This window comes from Meleagris gallopavo, chromosome 20 (assembly GCF_905368555.1).
Source record: "Meleagris gallopavo chromosome 20, MGAL_WU_HG_1.1, whole genome shotgun sequence".
NCBI lineage: Eukaryota > Metazoa > Chordata > Aves > Galliformes > Phasianidae > Meleagris > Meleagris gallopavo.
Window position 1 is genome coordinate 7,559,298 of NC_139423.1, and position 21,815 is coordinate 7,581,112.

The following is a 21,815-nucleotide window of genomic DNA, read 5'->3' on the forward strand; positions in this document are numbered from 1 at the left end:
AGATAGCCATCTGCATGCATGTAAAAAAAAAACACCTAAAATGCTATTTGCATAAGAATTTGAACAAATCAGTATTAGAAATTTAATAATCAACCCCTTTTCAGACAATTTGATAGAGCAGTAGTCAGTGTTTGTGTTAAGGCTTGTGTTTTATTATGTAGTTATACTGTCAGTACTTGGTATTCTTTTATAAAGGTAATTTTTATAGAGGTAATCTGATTTTAAACATAAAGTACAGATGCCCCTGTGACGTTTCCAGCTGGAAATGAAAGCAGAGAACCTACTGCAGGTCTTATTAAGTAGCATTAGAGTTGATGGTACCCTTTTATTAGTAGGAGAGACTGTCTTAATAAAAGACAGAGGAATGAAGCATGATGGAACACCAGTTCATTTTTCATCTTGTTCTCAGGAGGAAATTAATTCCTTATCCATTTCTTGTGTGTAAGTCACCTGTGAAACACAGGCATCCCTGCAGCCTACATTCATTACTATGGCATCTATGGGAGTCAGGAAACTGGGAGTAATGAGCAGGCAGGGGTCTCAGGAGAGGTACATAAGAAAATTAGCAGGGGTATGGTTATGTAGAAGATATGTCTCATATTGAGAAGCCATTTTAGTGGCCAAGCACTGTGTGGAAATGGTCTGAACAGCAGGATTTGGGGGGATTCAGTTGTACATCTGTAATTGTAATTCGCTAGAGTTTTAATGCTGGAAGTCAGAGCTCTGAGCTAACAGTGTTCTCCCTCTTCTTTTGCTTCACTGGAGAGCTTCCCAGGCAGGACTGTTTACCTCTTTCAAAAGCATCTATTTGCATTCACTGGGAGATTTCTGCTCCTCTAAGAAGCCTGTAGGGAGTGAGAGATTGGCAAGCAACAGTTGCTGTGATTAGTAAATCATTTTATCATCAACTTTTGAAAATTCAAGGAAAAGGTAGTTGTGACTCATTAAAAGGAACTGAGTGAATTTGTGCTGCAAATAGCTTTGCTTTGTTTTAGGGACAGAAGCATTTCTTTACTCATTCCTGTGGCTAAATCTATTTGCTGACACCACATGAAGTCATAAATCCATAACTGTGTATTGTTTGTGATGTTTGACCCATACATTCCATGAAAAAAGTTCACATGTTGTCATCCAAACTCTGAAATGCTGCCTGAATTTCCTCTCTTCACACAGAGTGACTGTTGTTCTCTGCCATCCCACTCTTCTTCTTTAGATGTTTATTTAAGTATGAGTACCTAAGAACCAGCTCTGTGTTTGCTTATGTCCTTACACTACTGGAAAAATGAATATCCCAATTTTAGGCACAGCTTCTGGAGGCACCACAGTGATAGCAGTGACACGTCATCGAATGGAAGAGTCATCAAACAGCCCATATCTTCTGCTGACTAGGCACATATGATCGCTTCTTCATTAACGATAAGGAGGAAGGTCGTCCCTTTTCCTTGTGGCATGTTGGCAGTGTGGGCACACTTGATTTGTTGGAAACTTGAGCATATGCTTCTCTTCACTCCCTGTTGTCTGTGTGTGTTCTCAGTCCCAATTGAAGAATCTAATCTGAACAGGTCATTAGGGAATTAACTCATACCAGCTACCTTGCTCAGTGCAGAAATCACCATTGTGCTCAGAAAACTGGCAGCTGGTATTCTGTGTTTCTTCCAAGTTCCTCTTGGTGCTCAGTTTAATTAACTAATAATTGTACAGCAACAAGTGTTTGCTTGTTTTCTTTGCAGATGCAGCAGAATTTTCTGCTGTAATTCAGCCTCAGTTCAGTTATTTTCTTGGATTTATTTTTCATTTAATTTTGTTTCAACCACACATGAGAGAGAGCACCTGTGATGGTAAGGGGGCACCTCTGCTTCCTGCCATCCCTCTTGTGGAAAGCTGACCTGTCTTGATAAGAGTAGAATGCCCTCAAAGGGATGGACCGACCATCAAGACATTAATTCCTAATAAATGATATTTAGCAAAATATCATCATGCCATTTCCTCAAGAAAAAGTGCTACCAGTTGGAAATAGATGTCTAAGGGTGCTAATTACACAAAAATACGAATGGCCCAAATAAGGAGCGAGATCGTGACTACTTTAGCAGCCTGTATTTAGTGTACGTTGCATCTTTCTTTCCAAGTGCATCTTTGAGCTGCACTTCTTTTTGTGTTTAAAGGGCTTTTTCCTTATTCTGTGTCTCCTACAAAAGAGGAGCAGCCTCACACATGCAGTCGGTGGTGTTTCCCAGGCTCAGCAGCACATACAGACGCCAATCCTTGTCAGCCCGACTGGTTTGGGTGGGACGGCGTTTCACAACGCCTGAAATCCAGCCTGTTTGTGAGCTTCTGCAGAAGCTGATGGCAGAATGCCATTGACACATAATAAAACCTTGCACGCCGTGCGTATAAATGTCGTGTGGGCGTCGTGCTGGTCCTCTGCAAGATGGAGGGAAGTGCTGCCTTGCTCATGCATTGTGATACTCCACTCGTCTGCAGTGACTTCTGAGCTGCCCTGCGAAGCCCCACACCTGTGGCAGGAATCTCAGCCAGATCCCCAGACGCTGCTGAGCCATTGATAAAGGCGATCGTAGCCCACCATTGCCCATGCTCCTTGTTCTGCACAGAGATCTGGCCATGTGGGGTAAGTCCCACAGGCAGGTTGCTGGCCATCCTTGTCTCTGGGCATCAGTAGCAACATGAGGGCTATGAACTCACTTTGTGCACTCTTCTGCCGTTGTGAAAATAGATAAGTATGAAAATTGTATATGAAAATACCATTTTTGTGAAGGCAAAGTTAAAACTTGTCTTCCCCGTGCTTTTACTTTGGGTGCCATCTCGTGACAACTCTCACAGTGATTCCAGCTGACAGCTAACAAGCAGTGAATCCAAGGGAAGTTTAGTACCAATAACATGTTGTATAAAATAGCTCTTCTTGGAAATCTGTTCTGATCCAACTATTGGCCTTATAGAATTTGTCTGATAGTTGTGGAACCTAAGATTGATGAGTAAATAAAAGCACACAGAAATGCTCCCTGCTTAGAAATGTATAGAGATGAGCTCGGATGTTTAATCATTCCATTCCAGGAAAGAGCTGCTTCATTCCATTTAGAATGGCTCTCATCTCCTGTCACTTCTCTCTACCAGCCTTACAAATACTATCAAGTGCAACCTTACTTTACTATTTTCTTCCATGCCAAGTCTGACCACACAAGTTTTTCATCTTATTTGTGTTACCTTTCAACATACTTCTTTTGATTTGGTTTGACTTGTTACTATGTTGTTAACAGTGATTTTTAATCCCATATAAATCAGCAATTTGTTTTATATTGACAGTGCGAGAAGCAAAAAATCTAATTCCCATGGATCCAAATGGGCTTTCAGATCCTTATGTTAAACTGAAACTTATCCCAGATCCCAAGAATGAAAGTAAACAAAAAACAAAAACCTTCCGTTCTACCCTGAATCCACACTGGAATGAGTCATTCACATTGTAAGTTTAACCCCTTTCAACGTAATTTCTTATGTGTTGAATCATTTATTTGAGTTTTGCACTCAGAATGCTATTTCTCTCCTTTTCAGTAAATTAAAACCTACAGATAAAGATCGACGGCTCTCTGTAGAGGTCTGGGACTGGGATCGAACAACCAGGAATGATTTTATGGGCTCTCTTTCATTTGGGGTGTCAGAGCTCATGAAAATGCCAGCCAGTGGATGGTAAGAGTTTCTGAAAAGAGTTTTAAAATAGTATTTTTCTTCAGCATGATTACTCTATCTCTTATTCATTGCAAATACAACTAAAACTGGGAAACATGAGCTATAGATAGCAAAGGAGGATAATTAAAGGAAGCTTTCCTTTTGTTATGTTCATGAAGCTTCTGCTGGAACCAGGAGTTGCTGCAAACTCATGGCCTTGTGATACACATTTTATTTTTATCTCAAATATGATATACTCATTATGAAGCATATCAGCTATGTATAGCAAGCTAAAGTACATTTGAATAGGTTTTATATAATGCCATCTTATTACGTGCCGAACTACGGGTAGAACTCGCCAGACCTCTCAAAGAGTATGACTTGTTGGAGGGAATGATTTAGGGCTATAGAAGCACTGGAGTCTTTTCAGGGTTGATTTCTTACACCATGTCACAAGATGGTTGAGATGAGGTCCTTGTCTTGATTTGACATGTGTTTTGCAATTAAAGATACAATTTTATTTGAAATATATTCTGTTTCTGTATCTCCTTTAGAACTCAGAATGTTCTGTTCTTTACATACAAGTGGCATTGATACAAACCAGGCATAAACAGACATAACTCAGATTTTATATCTGAAAGGAGTAGAAGTATAAAAACACCATTTTTTTTCTCAAATGTTCCATAGGTACAAGCTACTGAATCAAGAAGAAGGTGAATATTATAATGTTCCAATTCCAGATGCTGATGAAGATGGAAATGCAGAGCTCCGGCAGAAGTTCGAGGTGAGGATTAAAGCTACCTCTGTATTGCATTTATTTTTTAACCTTATCAAAAAAAAAAAAACAAAAACAAAAACAAAAAAACCCCACCCAAACTGTTAAAAGTTTTAGTGTTATTAGTATCATAGAATCTAGCTTCTGTTGCTTGTGTCAGGAGTATGACCTTTGGGTTTCCTGAAGGTTGCACTGAGGGGATTATTTCAGCAGTATTTCAGCGCTGATCTGGCTGTTCTGCTCCTCTGTTACTGTTATCCTCCTGCCCTTTGCCACACACAGTGGAGTGGTTGGTTGGCCACAAGCATGACCCCACTATGCCATGCAAAGGAGTTGTTTCCTAAGTAACAGACATAACCTAGCTCTTCTGACATCTGCAGTAATATCACTGCAAAATATTTGCTGTCCATTCAACCCAAGGAGAAGAAGGGCATGTTTTGAGGATAGAAGTGTTTTGCTGATGGTTATCCTTGATTCAGCTGATCTGGTCTGCTGAATATACCATTATGAATTTAAATATTCCAGTAATTAAGTTTAAAATTCCAGTTAATAGCGATTTCTTTTATTTCTAGTCAGACATTTCCAACTTTAGCCTAGCAGTTTATCCAAAAAGTAATTCATGTACCTTTTGTGCTTAAACAAACACTTAAGCCTGTTGCTTTCAACCTGAAATGGCCATTTTTTATGTTCACCATCAGGCAGAATTCTACATTGTTGTTATAAAGATGGGTTAACCCAAGAGAGTGAGGAAAAACGACACTTGTTCAGCTTTCAAGAAAATCAAAGAAAAGGTGCTTCAATTTCTTCTGAACACATTTGGATCAGCTAACATACTTTTGTCTGCAGCATGAACTATGATTTTTGTTTTACATTTGAGAAATACTTTAACCTCCATTTCATTTTCCTTTCATTACAGTTGTGATCTGACCGGTGTGATTTTATTTTTAGGTCATTTTCTATTCAAAATCATATTTACCTCTGACCCTCCTTAGAAAGAATAACTTCAAAATTAATTTGTTTCACCACTTATATGGCTCTGTGCATTATACAGAGTCTGGAATAGGGTGGACATGGATTTTAGAGGTAGAGGTATAAAATTATCTATTTTTTTCTTGGGACAGGAACAGCATGAAGACGAGTCACTAAAAATTTCTGTTGTAAAATGTCAGTTATTTATGTGTTATGGTTGCATATTGTATTTATAGTCTTTTATTTTTTCACTTGAGCCTTCTATACACACATTGGTTGCAGCATGAATAGTCAGGGTTGATCTATGTTCTGCAGAGAACTGGTGTAGAAACCCTGAGAGATTGCATCGTGCAAAACTGCCAGCCTGGCTCCCAGAAACAACAGCTTCACATGGGGTCAGCTCTGTCTCAGAAATAATTAGTCTGTCTCAAAGTCTAATTAGTCCAGTTCCAGCACTGTGCATTTGAGGCTTTCTCTGTTCTGAAGGCAGCAAGGTTGAGGACATTTTAGTGGTCTGCATTAATCAGGGAAAAGGATGGGTTTGCAGCAAACAGTGTGTCTTTCACCATGCTGGAGCTGCATAATGAGCAGCTTTTAACCCTAATGCTGCTGTTTGTGAATATCTGATAGCTCAACAAATTTGTAGTTATAACTGGGCCAAGGCTACATGACGTGATGTTGCATAGTGAAAGGATTTTTTGACTACTTTCTCAAAGTCTATTGCTGTGACCAGCACCCCCCCAAGTAATGCTCTTAGTTGGTTTCAGGGGGAATTACTGTCATAGCTTATAAAAAGGAACAGCCCGGATGTCTGAATGGTGGTATTTAACTTATTAGCTATTCTGATACGGTGCATAAGTGGTGCTGGCTCTTTACATTATTTTGCTTATCGTTAAGATCTTGGCTTACATCGTCATTTTATTTTAAGTACCCTATGCTAAGGAACAAGTAGATGGCACTGAGAAGTTCTGTTTGTGATCTCGTGGCATTTTCTAAATAAATATTTCCTCTGAAATCAGTTCTGAATCTTTGCAGGAAGGCTCTTGGCAGCCATATTGCTGGGAGTTAGCAGGAAGATGAAAAATACTCATAGATCAAGAGAGGTCACACAGAGCTATCTTCATATTTACCAGTTCAGAGAGAAGAGTCGTTTCAGAGTGCTTGCTAATCCAAGTCCCCATTTGCAGTGCTTGGTCCACTATTCAGCATGAGGCAGTGTGATTGATTGCCAGATGACATTGATGTAGTTTTGAGTACAAAATCACAACAATTTCTGTGGAAGTACCTCATTCCTAATACAAAATATTTCAAATGAGTAATGGAGAACCTTAAGATTTGGCCTTGGCTGTTGACACAATCCCATCACGCCCTTCTGAACCCACTGTAGCAACCCAGACTTCCAGCTGTAGGCACACATTGGTCTGCTTCCTCCCAGACCTCCTGAGTTGGAGTCGTTTGTTCAGTGCAAATCTACCATGAAATAGCTATGTAAGATTAATAATAATACTGATAAGAATAATAAGAAAAATGCTCAAAGCATTCTATTCACTTGCTTTTGTAATTGAAAGGTAAAGAAAAGGAGTTTCTATGTGGCCCATCCTACCAGGTCTAAAGCAGCTGATAAATAGCACTTAGCTCTTGGTTCTGCTGAACAAACGAGACCAAGTTCAGAAAAGGAGAATTGAGGAAGACAATGATCACATTGATGGAATCATACAGTGACCTCATAAGTATTTTTAGTTATTATTACAAGGATTTTCTTCCTGTATGCTGTCTACGTATTGTCCATATGAAGCTGTACAATATATTGAAGTTGAGGTATGCTATGCAAAGGTGCAGTTTTTTCTATTTTTAAATAATAGACATATTTTTGGATCTCATCACTAAAAGTTATGAATCAACTCTCCGTTCCCTTTGCACTGTGATCCATCTTAGTGATCTACAGATGATACATCATTATTAATACTTAGGGACAAAAATATTCTGCTGTAGCAAGGGGAGGCAGGGTGAAATCTGTCACTGTTTTTCATTGGGCTTTAACCTTTGGGTGTGGATTTTCTCCCCAGAATGGCACTATTGGTGGCCATCTCCAGACAGAGCTGGGTTCTCAGCAGGCACATTGAGGATAATTGTGGCTGCTCCATAATTGTTCGGGCTGAGGTTGCCATGGCAACTCGCGATGGTCCCAGGTGGCTGCATGAACCCAAACGAGCAGGGCTTTTCACTGCAGTATCTACTAGTTGTTGTATACTTCTTTCCTCTTACTGTATTTTGCTATCCAAACGAAAGCACCCAGTATTCCAGTGACACGTTGCTGTCATTCTAATACCCGGTTGCAATTAGAGCAGTAATATGTTTTTTATTCGAGGAAAAGAAACGAGCAAATTCTAAACTTGAATTGTAGGAAGTTATTTTTATTTTCTCCAGCCCCGTTTCCTGTAATTTGCTGCTTAATATAGCACTTCTAGATACTTCAATATAACCTTAGAAGGATAATAGAAAAATACTGGCTTAATGTGCTGGTTAATTATTCTGTCTGTCCTCTTCTTTACGCGGCACCATCACGGAAAATATTATTAAAAATAAAGCAGCTGCTGCAGTTCGTATCAATATTCATTTTTTAATTAAAAAAGAACCGGGTAGCTATTATCCTTACACGTGGATATGTCTCCCAAGTGTAGGGTATATTAAGTGATGTGAGCAGTCAGCTCTGGTGGTTGGTGGGATTCAGGCAGCTCGTTGCAATGGAGAGCTCAGTTCTCCCAGAGCCCTCGTTTAGAGCAGCTCTGGGGAGGGTACATAAAGGCCCTATTTTTGCATATTCGTAAGATGATGGATGTTTTCCTTTGCTCTCACCATTCCCACCAGTGTAGCTGTGTGAGGGGATGCCATAGAACAAGGCATTCCCACTCCTTGGGCTACCAACCCTGTTGTGGGCATACTGGTTGGTGTGGGGAAAAGCAGGGAATGTTTTCGCCTCACAGTGGGCCAATGCCATAAAGCCTTGTGTGCCACAAGGGGCAGCAGGGTACTGAGGGACAGTGCTCGTGCTGCTTTTATGCTTTAGAATCACAGAATCGTTAAGGTTGGAAAAGACCTCTGAGATCCCCAAGCCCAACCCCAGCTCATCCCTGCTGTGCCCACCAACCACATCCATCAGTGCCACATCCCTGTGGTTCTGGAACATCTCCAGGGATGGTGACTCCTCAACAATCTGGGCAACCTGTGCCAGTGTATCAGTGCTCTCTTAGAGGAGAAATACCCAGTCTGCCCTCTCTGGGATTGACCCGAGTGCTGGATGGGTCATCCAGGAGCACTGTCCCATTGCTGTTTTGCTGCCATGGGGCTGGGCAACCTACGCTGTCAGTGCTGGTCTCAGATTGTCATTACAGGGGCTGCTGTGTGCTGGGGTTGGGGAGGAGCACTGCCCACAGGCTACAGCCGTGCTGTTCTTCTGCAGACTGAGGAGGCTGAGACACTGTAAGAGAGGAAACAGTTCAGATATTGTACCTGAAAGCTGGAAATGTACTGTCAGTGGTGACATCTGGGTGACATCTCAGCACTTCTAAACATAACTTATTACGATGCTTAAGGAAATGTCTCTTTGAACATCTTACCATTTCAATTAGAGGAACAGTGCAACCATAGGGCTTGGCTGTGAATACCCAGCCCTTCTCCAGTGCTGCCAGAGCTGTGTGCTGACCTCCTGCAGTGCACAGGGCAGCGTTTTGTTTGCCCAGCCTTCTCTGGTAATCTCTGGGGGAGTGTAAGTGTGCAGGCTTGGATTGATGACCACACAGCCCATCTTCTCTGTGCCAGGATAACAGCCGAGGTTAAACACCGTTTGACAACATGACTGCAGATTTTGAGGTGCAATTAAAGCCTTCTGATTATTTTCGATGTTGTTTGGAGTCCAGTGCTAAAGACTCATGTATTTGTCATTCCCTTTCTGAGCACCACCAGTAAATCAGTTCAGCTTGTTTCACTGCAAGCTCTGTGTTTCTTAGTTCTCTCACACTCCCTTTTGGTTTCTTTTTTTCAGGCAGCTCTGGCTGCACTGCTATTAAAGAGGAGACAGTCACTTTCTGCATTACTCTGGCATTTTTCTTATGTTCACCACAACCTGATGTCAAAAGGTCATTTTCTTCCTCTCCTTTAATCAGGAGTAGGGACTTGTTGGCACAGTATGTGTTCAGAGCTGTGGGCTGTGCATGATCCTCAGACCCAGTGAGTTTCCCAATTAAATGTGATGGTTTCATTTATTAAAAAAAAAAACAAACAACAAACATGTAAGGGAACTTGAAGTTTTGCTAATGGGTGAGCTAATTTCTGGTCTCTGCACACTTCCCTGTAAGGGCTGGGAAGGGGATGTTTCTCCCCAGCCTTTGGGGGATGCCTTGCTTTTGCCCCACTGCAGTCACTTTATGCTTTTGTTTTCTGCAATAAATAAGAAGTTGGTCTCTGCCAAGTGTACGTAGCTTGTACACATCTCCTATTGAGGCAATAGCTGTAACTTCAGCTAGTTCAGCAAAGGGAAAAGAGAAATAATATTGCTGCTGACTCTCCAAACTGCAAAAGGAAAGATTAAATTTACTTTTCAGGAAACAGACACTAAGTGCACTGAAATCGTGGCCAGCCAACATTTCACTGGCACATCAATCCACGCTCTGTATGGCTATAAAAAGAGGAGCTTTTTTTTTTTTGTCTGTGGCACCCATTCCTATTTTTAAATCGTGCACATTTAATCATTAGAGAGTAGTTTGCAGCAGTATAGAAGTACTGTGAGATGACTCCATCTGTTCTGTACTGTCACTTGGCATGGGGAATTCCCATATGCAGTTAACTGGAGGTTTCCCATCCACTCACCATCTCTGAAAGGAGAGAATGCAACAGTTCTGAACCAGGTGACATCCATCAGTCCCAGTTCCTGAGAGGTGCTGGTTTCTCCGTGAGGGGTTTCTTGGTGTATGTGTTGTGACTGAAGATGAAGCAAGTTCATAGCAAGTCACACTGGTTATGGGAATCCATATATTTTAGATGCTCAAAACAAGGCAGAAAATTCAAAGCCTTTTTGTGCTGTCACCTGCCTGCATTGTGTGTGTGCTGCAGCAGCCCCGACTTCACACATCCCCGTACACATTTGCCTTGGTGCCTTTTGGTGGTTTGAGGCCATTGGGAATGCCTCATGCATGGAGCAGAGGGATGTGCTGGGCTGTGCTGGAGCAACTGGTGCTGTGGTTTCTCTATTGCAGTTTCTGTGCAAACAGGTGGTGCCCATCTGACTTCTCACTGCTCCGTCCTGATCGTGTCCATCTGCTACGAATGCTGATACTGCTCTGCTTCACCAGCCCTGTGCTAACACAGCAGTTTTCTCCCTTTCCTGTCTCTTGCAGGACTGCCATGTACATGTCCTCTGCTTCAAGGTAGTTCCTCAGTGTTCTGCATCTTTCTCTTCACAAAACCCTCTCTATGAATGTCCCAAGCTGATTAAATTCAATTTCATTCTCACCATGTTATAAGGATGCACTTGTTTCCCAATTTAAGCTTTTGTTTCCCAATTTAAGCTTTTCTAAATTAAAATAAATAAATAAATAAATGTGAAGTCTGCATCTTCCATAAACTGCCACAAAGTACGCCCAGATTGGCTGGATGTATGCACACCAGGGGCTCTGTGGAGCTCAGTGCTCTCGCTTCTAAACCAATGGCACCTTCTCGTGGAAGATGGGAAATGGTGCATCTTTAATTTGAAATACACTTGTGGAACTCTAACTTCCATGGATCAAATAGTTCTCATGTACACTGGATGTTTAAAAACATGGACGTATGGGATATGTAGCATGCATATATTGTGATATAATATACTACATCTGTTTCATCTGTTACATCTGTTTGTATACTATATCCTAAGGGATAAAGCCCACATGCACAAAGGATCCAATACCCAAATACTAACCCACACATTCACTTCCTCTCTTTCTTCCTTCACTAACCTCCATCTCACAGAATGAAATGTGCCAGCATTGACAGTGTGTATCTGAACTTTTAACTTGCATGTGATCTCTAACTAATTTTCTTGCTTTATTACTGACCCAAATCACACTTCAGTCTCATACGTTGGTGAGATTACAATTTAAATTACAAAGTGAAGCTCATGCTTCACAAATCTAAGATTGCTGAAGCCGTTGTCACTTGTAAGTACCTCAACACCTGAGGTTGATCTGAGGTGCTTTGGATGTTAGAGCCCAGGGTTTTAAATGCTCAATTTAAAAATCAGATTTTGAATCTTGTTTTTATTACTAACGCACAATTTTACCAAAAAAAAACAAAGAATAAGGTCACTTGCCTTTACCAGGTATGTCCTAATGCAGCGATGATGCCATCTGTCAGGCAGTGGGTCGTTGTTTCCTTACCCTCCAGCCTTTACCCAGTGTCTGTATCTCAGAAAAGCCTACAAAGGACGGAGTACTCCTCCTCAGTCCTTTACACCTCCTCTTCTTCAAAAAGAAAATCACATTTTGGTTTCATTGATGGAAATTGTTTAATGAGGGGAAGCCTCAAGGTTCTGTTTAAATGTATTTTAAACAATAATCAAAGCAGTTTGTAGGTAGTGTTTAAATATATACTTTTTTTTGCAATAGGGTATTTAGATGTAATTGCAGGTAGAACCCATGGATGCACAGGGATGGCAGAACAGATGGTGGACGGTCAATTCTTAGTGACAGTGTGTTGCAAAGCCCGTTGAAGATGTTCTGATGGAGCAAAAGCAGCTTCTTATGTTTTCACATCGTGCAGAAAGTGCCTTCATTTCATGTGTGTGAGTGCTGACGCTGAGCAGCACTTTGCTTTTTGTCCATATGGGGGGACATTTGCTTAAAGCAAATTCTGCACCCTATGTGGGTTTTTATTATTATGATTGAAAATTGACAGTACTTTGCAAAATTAAAAAAATTGTGGGAACGTATATCAAAACAGCCTTTTTCTTTTTTGGACACTTAGGAATTTGCTATGCCAGTATTGACTAGAAAAATATAATTATTTTTACTGCCACTATCACGTATCAGTAGGGTACGTGGCTCTAAGGCCCCCAGATCAGCAGCACTTTTGAGATTTTGTGTGGCACACTGAGGTCTTGTGTTGTCCTTTAGGATTCTCCTGTTGCCAATAAGACATCAGCAGAACACTTTGCAGAGCACAGAGCTGCTCTGAGCCAGGAGCCACGAGAGGTCAGTGCAGAACACGGGATGGCAGCGGAGCACCGCTGCTGGGAGACAGGCAGTCAGACCTCATATTGCACATATCCGTGTCTGTAAGGTGCTAACCTGGCAGTGTTACCCCGTTTTAGCAATCACCCAGAATTCTTCGTGGGATTGCATTACTGCTCTGTGATGAGCAGAGCAGTGCTGCATCTGGATGGGCTCCAGCGGTGGTTCCTGTGCTTCTGGTCAGGCTCTCATCAGAAAGGCATTTTTAATCCTTTTTCCATACAATACAAGCATTTTTTTCAGACAATTCCTTTAAATAAAATTACTGTTACTAACCAGGAGGGTAAATATGACACAAATGTAAGAGGAAGAAGAGGTGAGGGGAAAAGCAAACCAAAGATATGGAGCAGTCCATATTTAATGCTCAGGATTTATCACCCTCCCCATTTATATTTTCATGACCCATTCTGTTTGCCTTTGTGCTTTCTTACTAACAATGGGAACATCATGATTTTTCTTTCTCTTCTTTATTCATTAACTGTTTTAGCATTTTCCTTTATTTTCTTCATCCCTCGCTGGTGGGAGCTGCTGGGCTGCTGCATCGCCCAGGCCTGGGCTGGAACTTCTGTGTTGTTTCCATGGCTACAAAGCTCTCTGCTAATGAATTATAAGCTTGCATTACGTTATGGAATTAAGCTTAAAACACAGTCTGGTGAAGTATTAGAAATGAACTCTCCTCATTTCGAGTTATCAGCTTCCTGACAATTAAGTCGTATACACGAGGAAATGGATAGTCCTTCACAACATCTATAATTACATGGAATTGGAAATGCAATAATGTAAGAAACAATCTGCCACAATGATGGAGAACGTGTCGCTGAGGAGGAGGTTTTTTCCCTCCAGATTGTGACTCAAAATTTACTGCATGTGTTTTCTTCATTAAAGGCTTGCTAATGGCTCTGCCTGTTAGGTGTTCAGACTGGGAAGTCCAGCAGGGCTCTGTCTTTCCGTGGGTCACTAGGGAACTACTTCAGCTTCTCTTTTCCACACCTGCAGTGTGAGTTCTGCTGTCCCTGCCTACTTCTCACCACACTGTGCCACTGTGGGATGGGATGCGGTTACCTGCAGCCCTGCAATGCCATTGGGTTACCTGCAGAACCAGGCAGGGAAAGCTGGGGGCAAGGCTGGCATGTAACACAGAGACATTTCAGGAGTTTTGGGTCTGGTGGAACCTTGCTGCATTGGGAGGCAGAGATTTCATTAGAGTTTAACAGAGGGATTTAATTCTGGCAAGAGAATACAGTCAATATTAAGAGTTGGGACCCCAGATGCAGCCTGGCCGCATTGCTGACCACACTGATCACAACTGCAGGATTTTTGCAGGGGACTGAAGGCAGTGCTGCTCCCTGCTGCTGGATCTGCCACTTTCCATTCTCAGCAGTGCGTGGGAGCTCCTTTTCTTTTCCCAGTAGGTGTCAGTGGAACCAATAAATAGCAGATGGAATGTGGCGAGAAGATGCATGCACAGGATGCATTCATACCTCCCCACTTGCAATATTCAGCATGGTTGTTAAAATTCAGCCTTGTTAAATATTTTTCATTTACCACTTTCTCCTCTTGAATTTACCCCCGGTCCATCTCCCCATTGCGCATCCAGGGACTGCTGGGAGCAGGTTGCCATGGCAACAGGGAAAGACATCCTCAGCGGCCTGCATGCCACCAGGCCTTGTATTGGCTTCCATATCATGCTAATGGAAATGATGTAGGGTTTTCCCTTCTGAAATGGTGCATGAGAGGTGACCTGGAGGGTTGGAACCCAGGACTGCAAACTCAGCTGTGATTGAAAGCAGGGAGTAGTGATGGGTTGCTGTCTCCTAAACCACTTCTTTCCTTCACACTCATTAGATTATGGAGAAGAACGTGTTCATATTATTAACTCATGAGCAGTTTTTATGCTTAGGATTTAAAAAACCAAAAGCAATAAGCATTTTTTAACTGTGCAACTGAGATGTTCTCTGAAATACGTCCTAAGAGATTCTCCAAAGTATCACACTGTAACTTCAACAACACTTCATAAAGAACTGCATTTGGGCTAAATGCATAAAGTGTGTCTCACCTGTGGTTTCAGGGTAAAAGAACGGGCCGAGATAAGGTGCGTCCGAGCCGGAGGAAGTAAGATGATGTGCATGTCTTGTTTTCTTTTAAGATTAACCCTTCTGCTACCAGTGCAGACTAATTCATCTTTACCGTACTGTTTTCTGGGTTTGTTTGCTGCAAGCTGGCCTTGTTGTGCAATGTTGTACTTTTTACACAGACAAAACCAGTTTATAGCATACTGAGAAAGGGTTGTGGACAAATTTAAGCAAGCACCCACTATTGTAAAATCCCCTAATGTATGTAATTCATATGGTGGTTTGAATTGTGATGTTTGTAATGCTCTAAAAATGAGGAAGTCCCAAAACAATATGGAGCATTTAAATAATTTTATTAGAATGGCTCCATATGAAATACATTTTCCTCTAAGACAGCAACCAGAAGGCTGTGATTCTGGTTAGCTCTTCTCGTTTCAGATGTACCTCTTCCATCTGTTTTCCATACCATTCCTTTTATTGTAGCCATATGCAACCACAAGAAAACCTGTTCCAGTTCAAGACACTGACTTTAGGTAAACATCTGAGAATATACATGTGTTGGGCTGTCTATAAGAGCAGAGCTGGAAGAGGGAACAATGGATCAGTCCAAGATCCAGAAAGATCTGGACACCATTTCACAGCGTCAGCTTTAGGAAACAAGATCTGTGGTCTCACCTGGGTGCCATGGTCTGTGTGTGTCTCGGGTCCCAACGCCCTGCTCTCAGCTGTGTGTCCAGAGCTCCCTGCCACAAATCGCTCTCCTTATGCACACTTTACCTATGCAAAAAGGCCAATGGTCTCTTTATTCCTCTATGGTCAGTATTGTTGAAACAGCATTCTGTGGAGCTCTGGAAAATACTTCTATCCAATATCTGTCCTTCTTTCAGTGCTTGAATTGGTCTTGACAGAGCATAAGTCTCAAACAGATTTTCTTCCCTTCTAATTAGTAGTAAAGCTATTCATCACGAGCAATCCTGGACACAGAGGTAATGGTGAAAGAATTGGTGTGTGGTTTGACATCTCATTTATGCAAATTAAAACACACTGTGCTCCTCACCGTCACTCTATTTTAAGAACAGTTTTGGTTTGTAGTTCCCTATCTGAAATATATAAATTGTTTCTTACATGTAGAAACAACAGCTCCACATGTTAAGGTATACACAAATTTGGGGCTTTGGTGAGTTTTTTTAGTGTGCTTTTTTTTATTTCATTGACTGACAGCTCAGTCTTGTACAAGTCTTAAGGCCCAGTTAGTGGCCGTACTCCATGGTACCACTGGATTCCACCAGCAGCAGGAGCTGCCATTGGGCAGTGCTTTGCAGGATTGGAAACGTAGGCTGGTGCCCAAGACTTGCCCTTGCTAAAGGCTTATGCAGGCCCTGGTCCTGTTGGGCATCTCCAGGTGCTGCTTTCTTACAAGTAAGTCATCACAGTGGTGGAATGAATTCCGTATTTTCACAAACAAACTACAAACAAAACATATAAAAATATACCAAAAATGCCAAAATTCATATCCATGTGGCAGATACAAGATTTTCTGCAGTTATAAACCTGAGTATGGCCTTGTAAGCACAGTGTGGTTGGTTTACAGGAGGGCCCCTTGTCATGATCAAGGCACCCCTTCCCGTTTCAGACATCTAAACATGTCTGGGGAGGGGAAGGTTGGTATCTTCCAGTTTCCAGTTGAGCTGCCAAGGTCATACGCCAGGCCAAGCCATTAAGGCCTTAAGGCCAAGACTTACTGTGTGACTGAATACACTTTGATTACCAGACTTTGGATTTTTTTTATCTGTAAAACCAATAATATGCAAGTGATGTCCTTTTGTGGTGTAGTAACAGAAGTAATTATCCTTAAATGTTGAGCACATGCCAATGGCATAAAATAAATTAACCATATTAGAGATTATTTACTATGCCAACTCATTAGCTACTTGGGGGAAAGCATTTACATTCCAAAGTTATGCTATTATTAAACCTTCTTGGCTTTGCTTCTGCCGGTATGTGGGATAAGTTTGAGAACCAGAGGGATATTTTGTTTGTAGCCTATATTATCTTGTGGTGAATCTTACTTTTTTCTCTTTTGTTAACTTTGAGATTTGAAATGAAACTTACTTGAGCAATTATGTGGTGTCTCATGTGAAAATACTGAGACCACTGCAACCTTCTACAAACCAGACTGTCTAGCCAAGACAAAACCTTTGAACGTAATATTTCCCTCCTTCCCTTTTCCAGATCAACGCTTGATTGAAAATCAAAGTTGATTGTACTGCTAGTTTGAAAGTGGCCATATTCATCTGCATTAATCCTCATATGTTGTTTTTTTGATGCAGGTTATTTTTCTTAATGCAGGTTATTTTTCTTAATGCATGTTAAATATTTATTAACTCTTGCTATGCAGAGTGTCTTTGAGAACTACATTTTAAAAGAGAATGTGTTGAAAAGACTTTTTATCTAAGTACTCTACATAGATGATGGCATGGTATTTTTGAAGAACATTTTTTGTATTTTGAAACAAAAGCACCAGAGAAGCCTGCTTTTGGCATGAACATACGTGACTTCTTTTCTTTGGCTTTCATTTTTGCTTTGGTTTTGCTTCAATAACCAGATAAGTTTATCTGCTTTTATCTGGTTATACATGAACACATATTTCCACTTCAATTCTCTCAATAATGTGAAAAGTATTGTTGGAATGAATCTTTGTCTGCGCAAATTTTGTTATGCAGCCTTTCTCCCAAGAATGCCATCTCCAATGTGGTCATCTCCAACCTAGTGCTCACCCAGTGTCCCACTCTGCTGAGGAAATGGGCTGCTCTTCTCACTTCCCCGTTTTTGTGTATATATGTGTGTGTATGTCCTTTAGAAAGCCAAACTTGGGCCAGCTGGTAACAAAGTCATTACTCCGTCAGAAGACAGGAGTTCAAGTGTGCCATCCAACAATCTGGACAGGGTGAAGCTGACAGATTTCAACTTTCTTATGGTTCTTGGAAAAGGAAGCTTTGGAAAGGTAAGAATTGTTAATGACTGTTCACTCACTTTTTTTATTCTTGAGGAACAATAAATAAATCGTTCTCCTTCTAAGAGGCAAAATCCAGAGTCAAAAAGAAGTGCACTTCAGAAGGAGTGTTTTTAATGCAGAGTAGGGTAATTCCTTAAGGACTGGCAGGCTTCAGTCATGATTGGGCACTTTTTTTTCCAAAAAAAGGGTAAGAGAGAAAAGCCTCACACTATTGGGCAGGGTGTAAGAAACTAACTTTTAAATCCTACCTCTAAGCAGTTTCAAGGAGATCAGGTCTACCTTTCTGACTTTGCTCCCTAGGTAACTGCCACTTCTGGAAATCACCAGCTTTGGTAGGGCTGAATGTCTGGGAAGAATCACAAATAGTATACATATTTGAAATGTGTTAGTGGAAAGAAAGGACTGCTATTTTTCTGGCTTGTTTAATACCCATTTGTATGGTGATGTGCCCTTTACTGAAGAAGTCCCCTGGGACTTAACATCTTATCAGCCCTGGGGCAATGTGTCTGCAATTCACACTGAGGTTTTGGCTCAGGTTTTGTCTGAAATGACTGATACAGCTCATTGCAGTGGGTGAGTAATGATGTTATTTTTGGTGTTTTGATCAAGTTGGTCTGTACCAATGAAAGGGCAAGCTGGATTGCCATCTAGACAGCTCACTGAGCATGTGAGTCACCTTCTCCATTGGCAGGTAGGAAGATTTTCACTCCTGTTTCTTTTTGTGCAGGTGATGTTGGCGGACAGGAAGAATACAGAGGAGCTCTATGCAATCAAAATACTGAAAAAAGATGTGGTGATTCAGGATGATGATGTTGAGTGTACAATGGTTGAAAAACGAGTGCTAGCACTGCAGGATAAACCACCATTCCTAACACAGCTTCACTCTTGTTTCCAAACAGTTGTACGTGAGCTCTCTTCCTTGCAGCAGTGATGTTTTTCATAATATGTGATCCTGAACTATATCAGATCAATAACCTGTATTATCATCCAACATATATATCATAGCTTCTGCGCACAGGAACCAGCGAATAAGGACATACCCCATGCAGTTCCCCAAAATCATCCACCCTGAGTGGATGCTTGTAGAGTGTGATCAACGTGTTCTTACCAAAGGCACTTGGAAGAGGTCAATTTTAGTCCTCTGAAAAATGGTTGACAGACCAGTATTTCTTAAGTCTTTAAGTATTGCTTAGGTCACTAAGTGGGAAAATACTACATAAGTACTCATATATGTTGTGGTCATGTATCACTTAAGATACCTGGATACGAGCTTTAAATTTTTTTTTACTTTGCAAGAAAAATCATCCTCCAAAATACTTTATTGCAGTCTTTCTCTAGCTGAAATAAGGTGAGAAAGGAATTTAGTATCAGTGGTGAACATTCAAGATACTTTTGTAAACCCTGTGACTTCTTTTCTTGTCTATTTTTAATCATCAGTAGTATATATATACCTAAATTTATTTGGAGGCAAAATTTAAAAAATTTATTAGTCTGAAGACAAAAATTTTTAACAGTCTTTAATGCTTTTTTTGACATTTATTTTTAGCAGACAAAACTATGTGTGAGTAATTATGGGAACAATGTAGGCAACGGATACATAAACGTGAGTCACTAACATTGGTAAAACTAGACAGCTCCCATCAGTCATTTACTCTTGCAGATTTTACAAAACATCCCACTTCCATTTCCTAATATATCAATTTTATCAGAACGTACAACCAGTCCCAATAACATTAAAAGCTTTATTCCTGATCAGTGCTTATCTATTAGTGTGTCTGATGTGTTTATGTGCATGTTTAATACTTTATCCTAGGACCGCCTGTATTTCGTTATGGAGTATGTGAATGGTGGGGATCTCATGTACCACATTCAGCAAGTAGGGAAATTTAAGGAGCCACAAGCAGTGTGAGTGTTCATGTGTATATATTTAAATCATGTAATGACCTTATTTTTATGCTGTAACAGAGTTAGATTTCTCTATCAGCCTATGCTTTAAGTCTGAGTTAGTATTATAGGGAAAGAGACATTGCATTATAGTTTACAGAAGATATTTCAGTGTGCAGCTTATGAGAAGTTCTATGATGCTACATTTTATAGAAGTTTTATCTGTGAGAAGTCAGGAAATGATGAGAAGTTGTTTATGTGCATAGTCCCTTTCGGATCATTGTACATCTGGTCTATCAGTGAGTAACTGATAATAATATGTAGCATATTTAAATGTGAGCAGACAGAACATCAGTGCCATTTTAGTCATGTTTATAACATCTCATCATCATTTATTAGTGTTTCATGAATCATTTACCAGCGAAACTTTCAAATCAAGAGGAACCAATTCTGTTTAAGAAATCCATGGAAATAATTTCTTATTTTGATTTAAGTAATCAGGGCTTGCTTAAATGAAAGGCCTTCTAGATATAAATTTTGAGATATAAAACAAAATGTCAGCAACTCCCTAAGAAGAGCACGGTGGTGTGAGAACATCCTTGGCTCCCAGCTCATGTACCATGTCCAACACCTGTTGAAAACGATACTGCTTTATGACAACTTGTGCCTGCGGAGCATATTGCAGCACACATGTCTGCAAACAGCTCTGGTTTCAGAGCTAACCTTTCATTTTCTTTATGCTAGCCTAAAAAATAGTCTTGTCTTTAGATTACCCTCTTCCCTATAATTTGTGCAGATCCGCAGCGACTGACATCAAACATCCATCAATATTATATATTCTTTTACTACATTCAACAATTATATTTCATATTGCAGCCATTTTAATTATGTAATTAATCCATTAAGAGCCTGTATATAGGAATGCTATTTCTGCAAATGATTTAATGCCATGTGAATTGCAGTGTAAATTGAGCTGCATCCTGAACTCGGCATTGGTATGTGATTAGAGATAATGACCTATGTCTGATTGGTGCAGTAGGAGTGCTGTGCTCCAGCTGCACCTTCTTCTCTCTGGTCTAGACACAAATTTTCAATTAAAAAACAAAAAGCTGCCCTATTTTGTCATCAAGTTTTTGACATCAAAGTTAAATGTATTTGTTAAAGTCAATTGGAAGTAAGGTGCCTATTATGTCTTCTACCTATAATGTATGTCTTTATACTTCAATGTTATCACTTTTTACTGTGATGCATTTCCAAAATATTTTGTCAGAGGCAAATCATGAGGTAATAAGAAATCCTTGTGCTTTTTCTCTTCACACAGGTTCTATGCAGCTGAGATCTCAGTTGGGTTATTCTTTCTCCACAATAGAGGGATTGTTTATAGGTGAGTACAATCTGTTGTAATTTCTGTGCTATTTTCAAATCCCAAAATGGTCAATTTCTCTGACTTATCAGTGAATTTTTAAGAATTTTCTAGAAATAATCACAGAAGTGTCATTCGGGTGTTGCTGCACTGTAAACCAATCCCTCAGCCTTACGTGAGCTTTTCTGCACCCTACCCAACTCAACTGAAACCTTGAATATGTAAAGGAAAATGATCCTAAACATTAACATTGAATTACTTCTTTACAGAGATCTGAAATTGGATAATGTGATGTTGGATTCAGAAGGACACATTAAAATTGCTGACTTTGGAATGTGCAAAGAACATATGTTAGATGGAGTAACAACCAGGACCTTCTGTGGCACCCCAGACTACATTGCACCAGAGGTAAATATTCACCATTTCGAGAATCTGACATCCTCTCCATTGACAGTTGTCACTACAGGCCTTTCACACCACCACATGTTGATAGCTGTAGCTCTGGATGCTCTATGGATGGTACTGTTTGTATTTCTGCAGGTATATTGAATACCTCTATGACTTAACACGAGGATATCTGTAAGACTTTGCTATTTTAAAATTTAGTTGATGGAAAATCTAACTTGGTATGGAATCAGTATTTCAAATGTTGTTCATACTAGCAAGTCTAAATAAGCAGGCTCACCCCCCTTGTGATTATTTAATTTGTAGACTGCAAGTGTTACTATACTTGCTTGTGCTTTGGTGTGAAGTCAGAGAAAGTTTGTGGGTGTTGCTGATGAGGACAGCAAACATT

At 40.5% G+C, this 21,815-nt stretch overlaps 1 protein-coding gene across 2 annotated transcripts in view; it reads left to right on the forward strand.

The window, feature by feature from the left end:
* The window catches only part of PRKCA (protein kinase C alpha), a 112,914-nt gene that overhangs the window by 76,642 nt on the left and 14,457 nt on the right, over positions 1-21,815 (forward strand). Inside the window, exons 6-14 of one of the 2 annotated variants that reach the window (XM_085240471.1) lie at positions 3,319-3,475; positions 3,565-3,699; positions 4,366-4,462; positions 14,753-14,776; positions 17,617-17,760; positions 18,500-18,673; positions 19,586-19,677; positions 20,978-21,040; positions 21,289-21,427. In XM_085240471.1, the coding sequence (XP_085096597.1) occupies positions 3,319-3,475; positions 3,565-3,699; positions 4,366-4,462; positions 14,753-14,776; positions 17,617-17,760; positions 18,500-18,673; positions 19,586-19,677; positions 20,978-21,040; positions 21,289-21,427 (1,025 nt within the window). The remainder of the gene's footprint in view (positions 1-3,318; positions 3,476-3,564; positions 3,700-4,365; positions 4,463-14,752; positions 14,777-17,616; positions 17,761-18,499; positions 18,674-19,585; positions 19,678-20,977; positions 21,041-21,288; positions 21,428-21,815) is intronic. The other variant, XM_085240472.1, reaches the window with a different exon arrangement.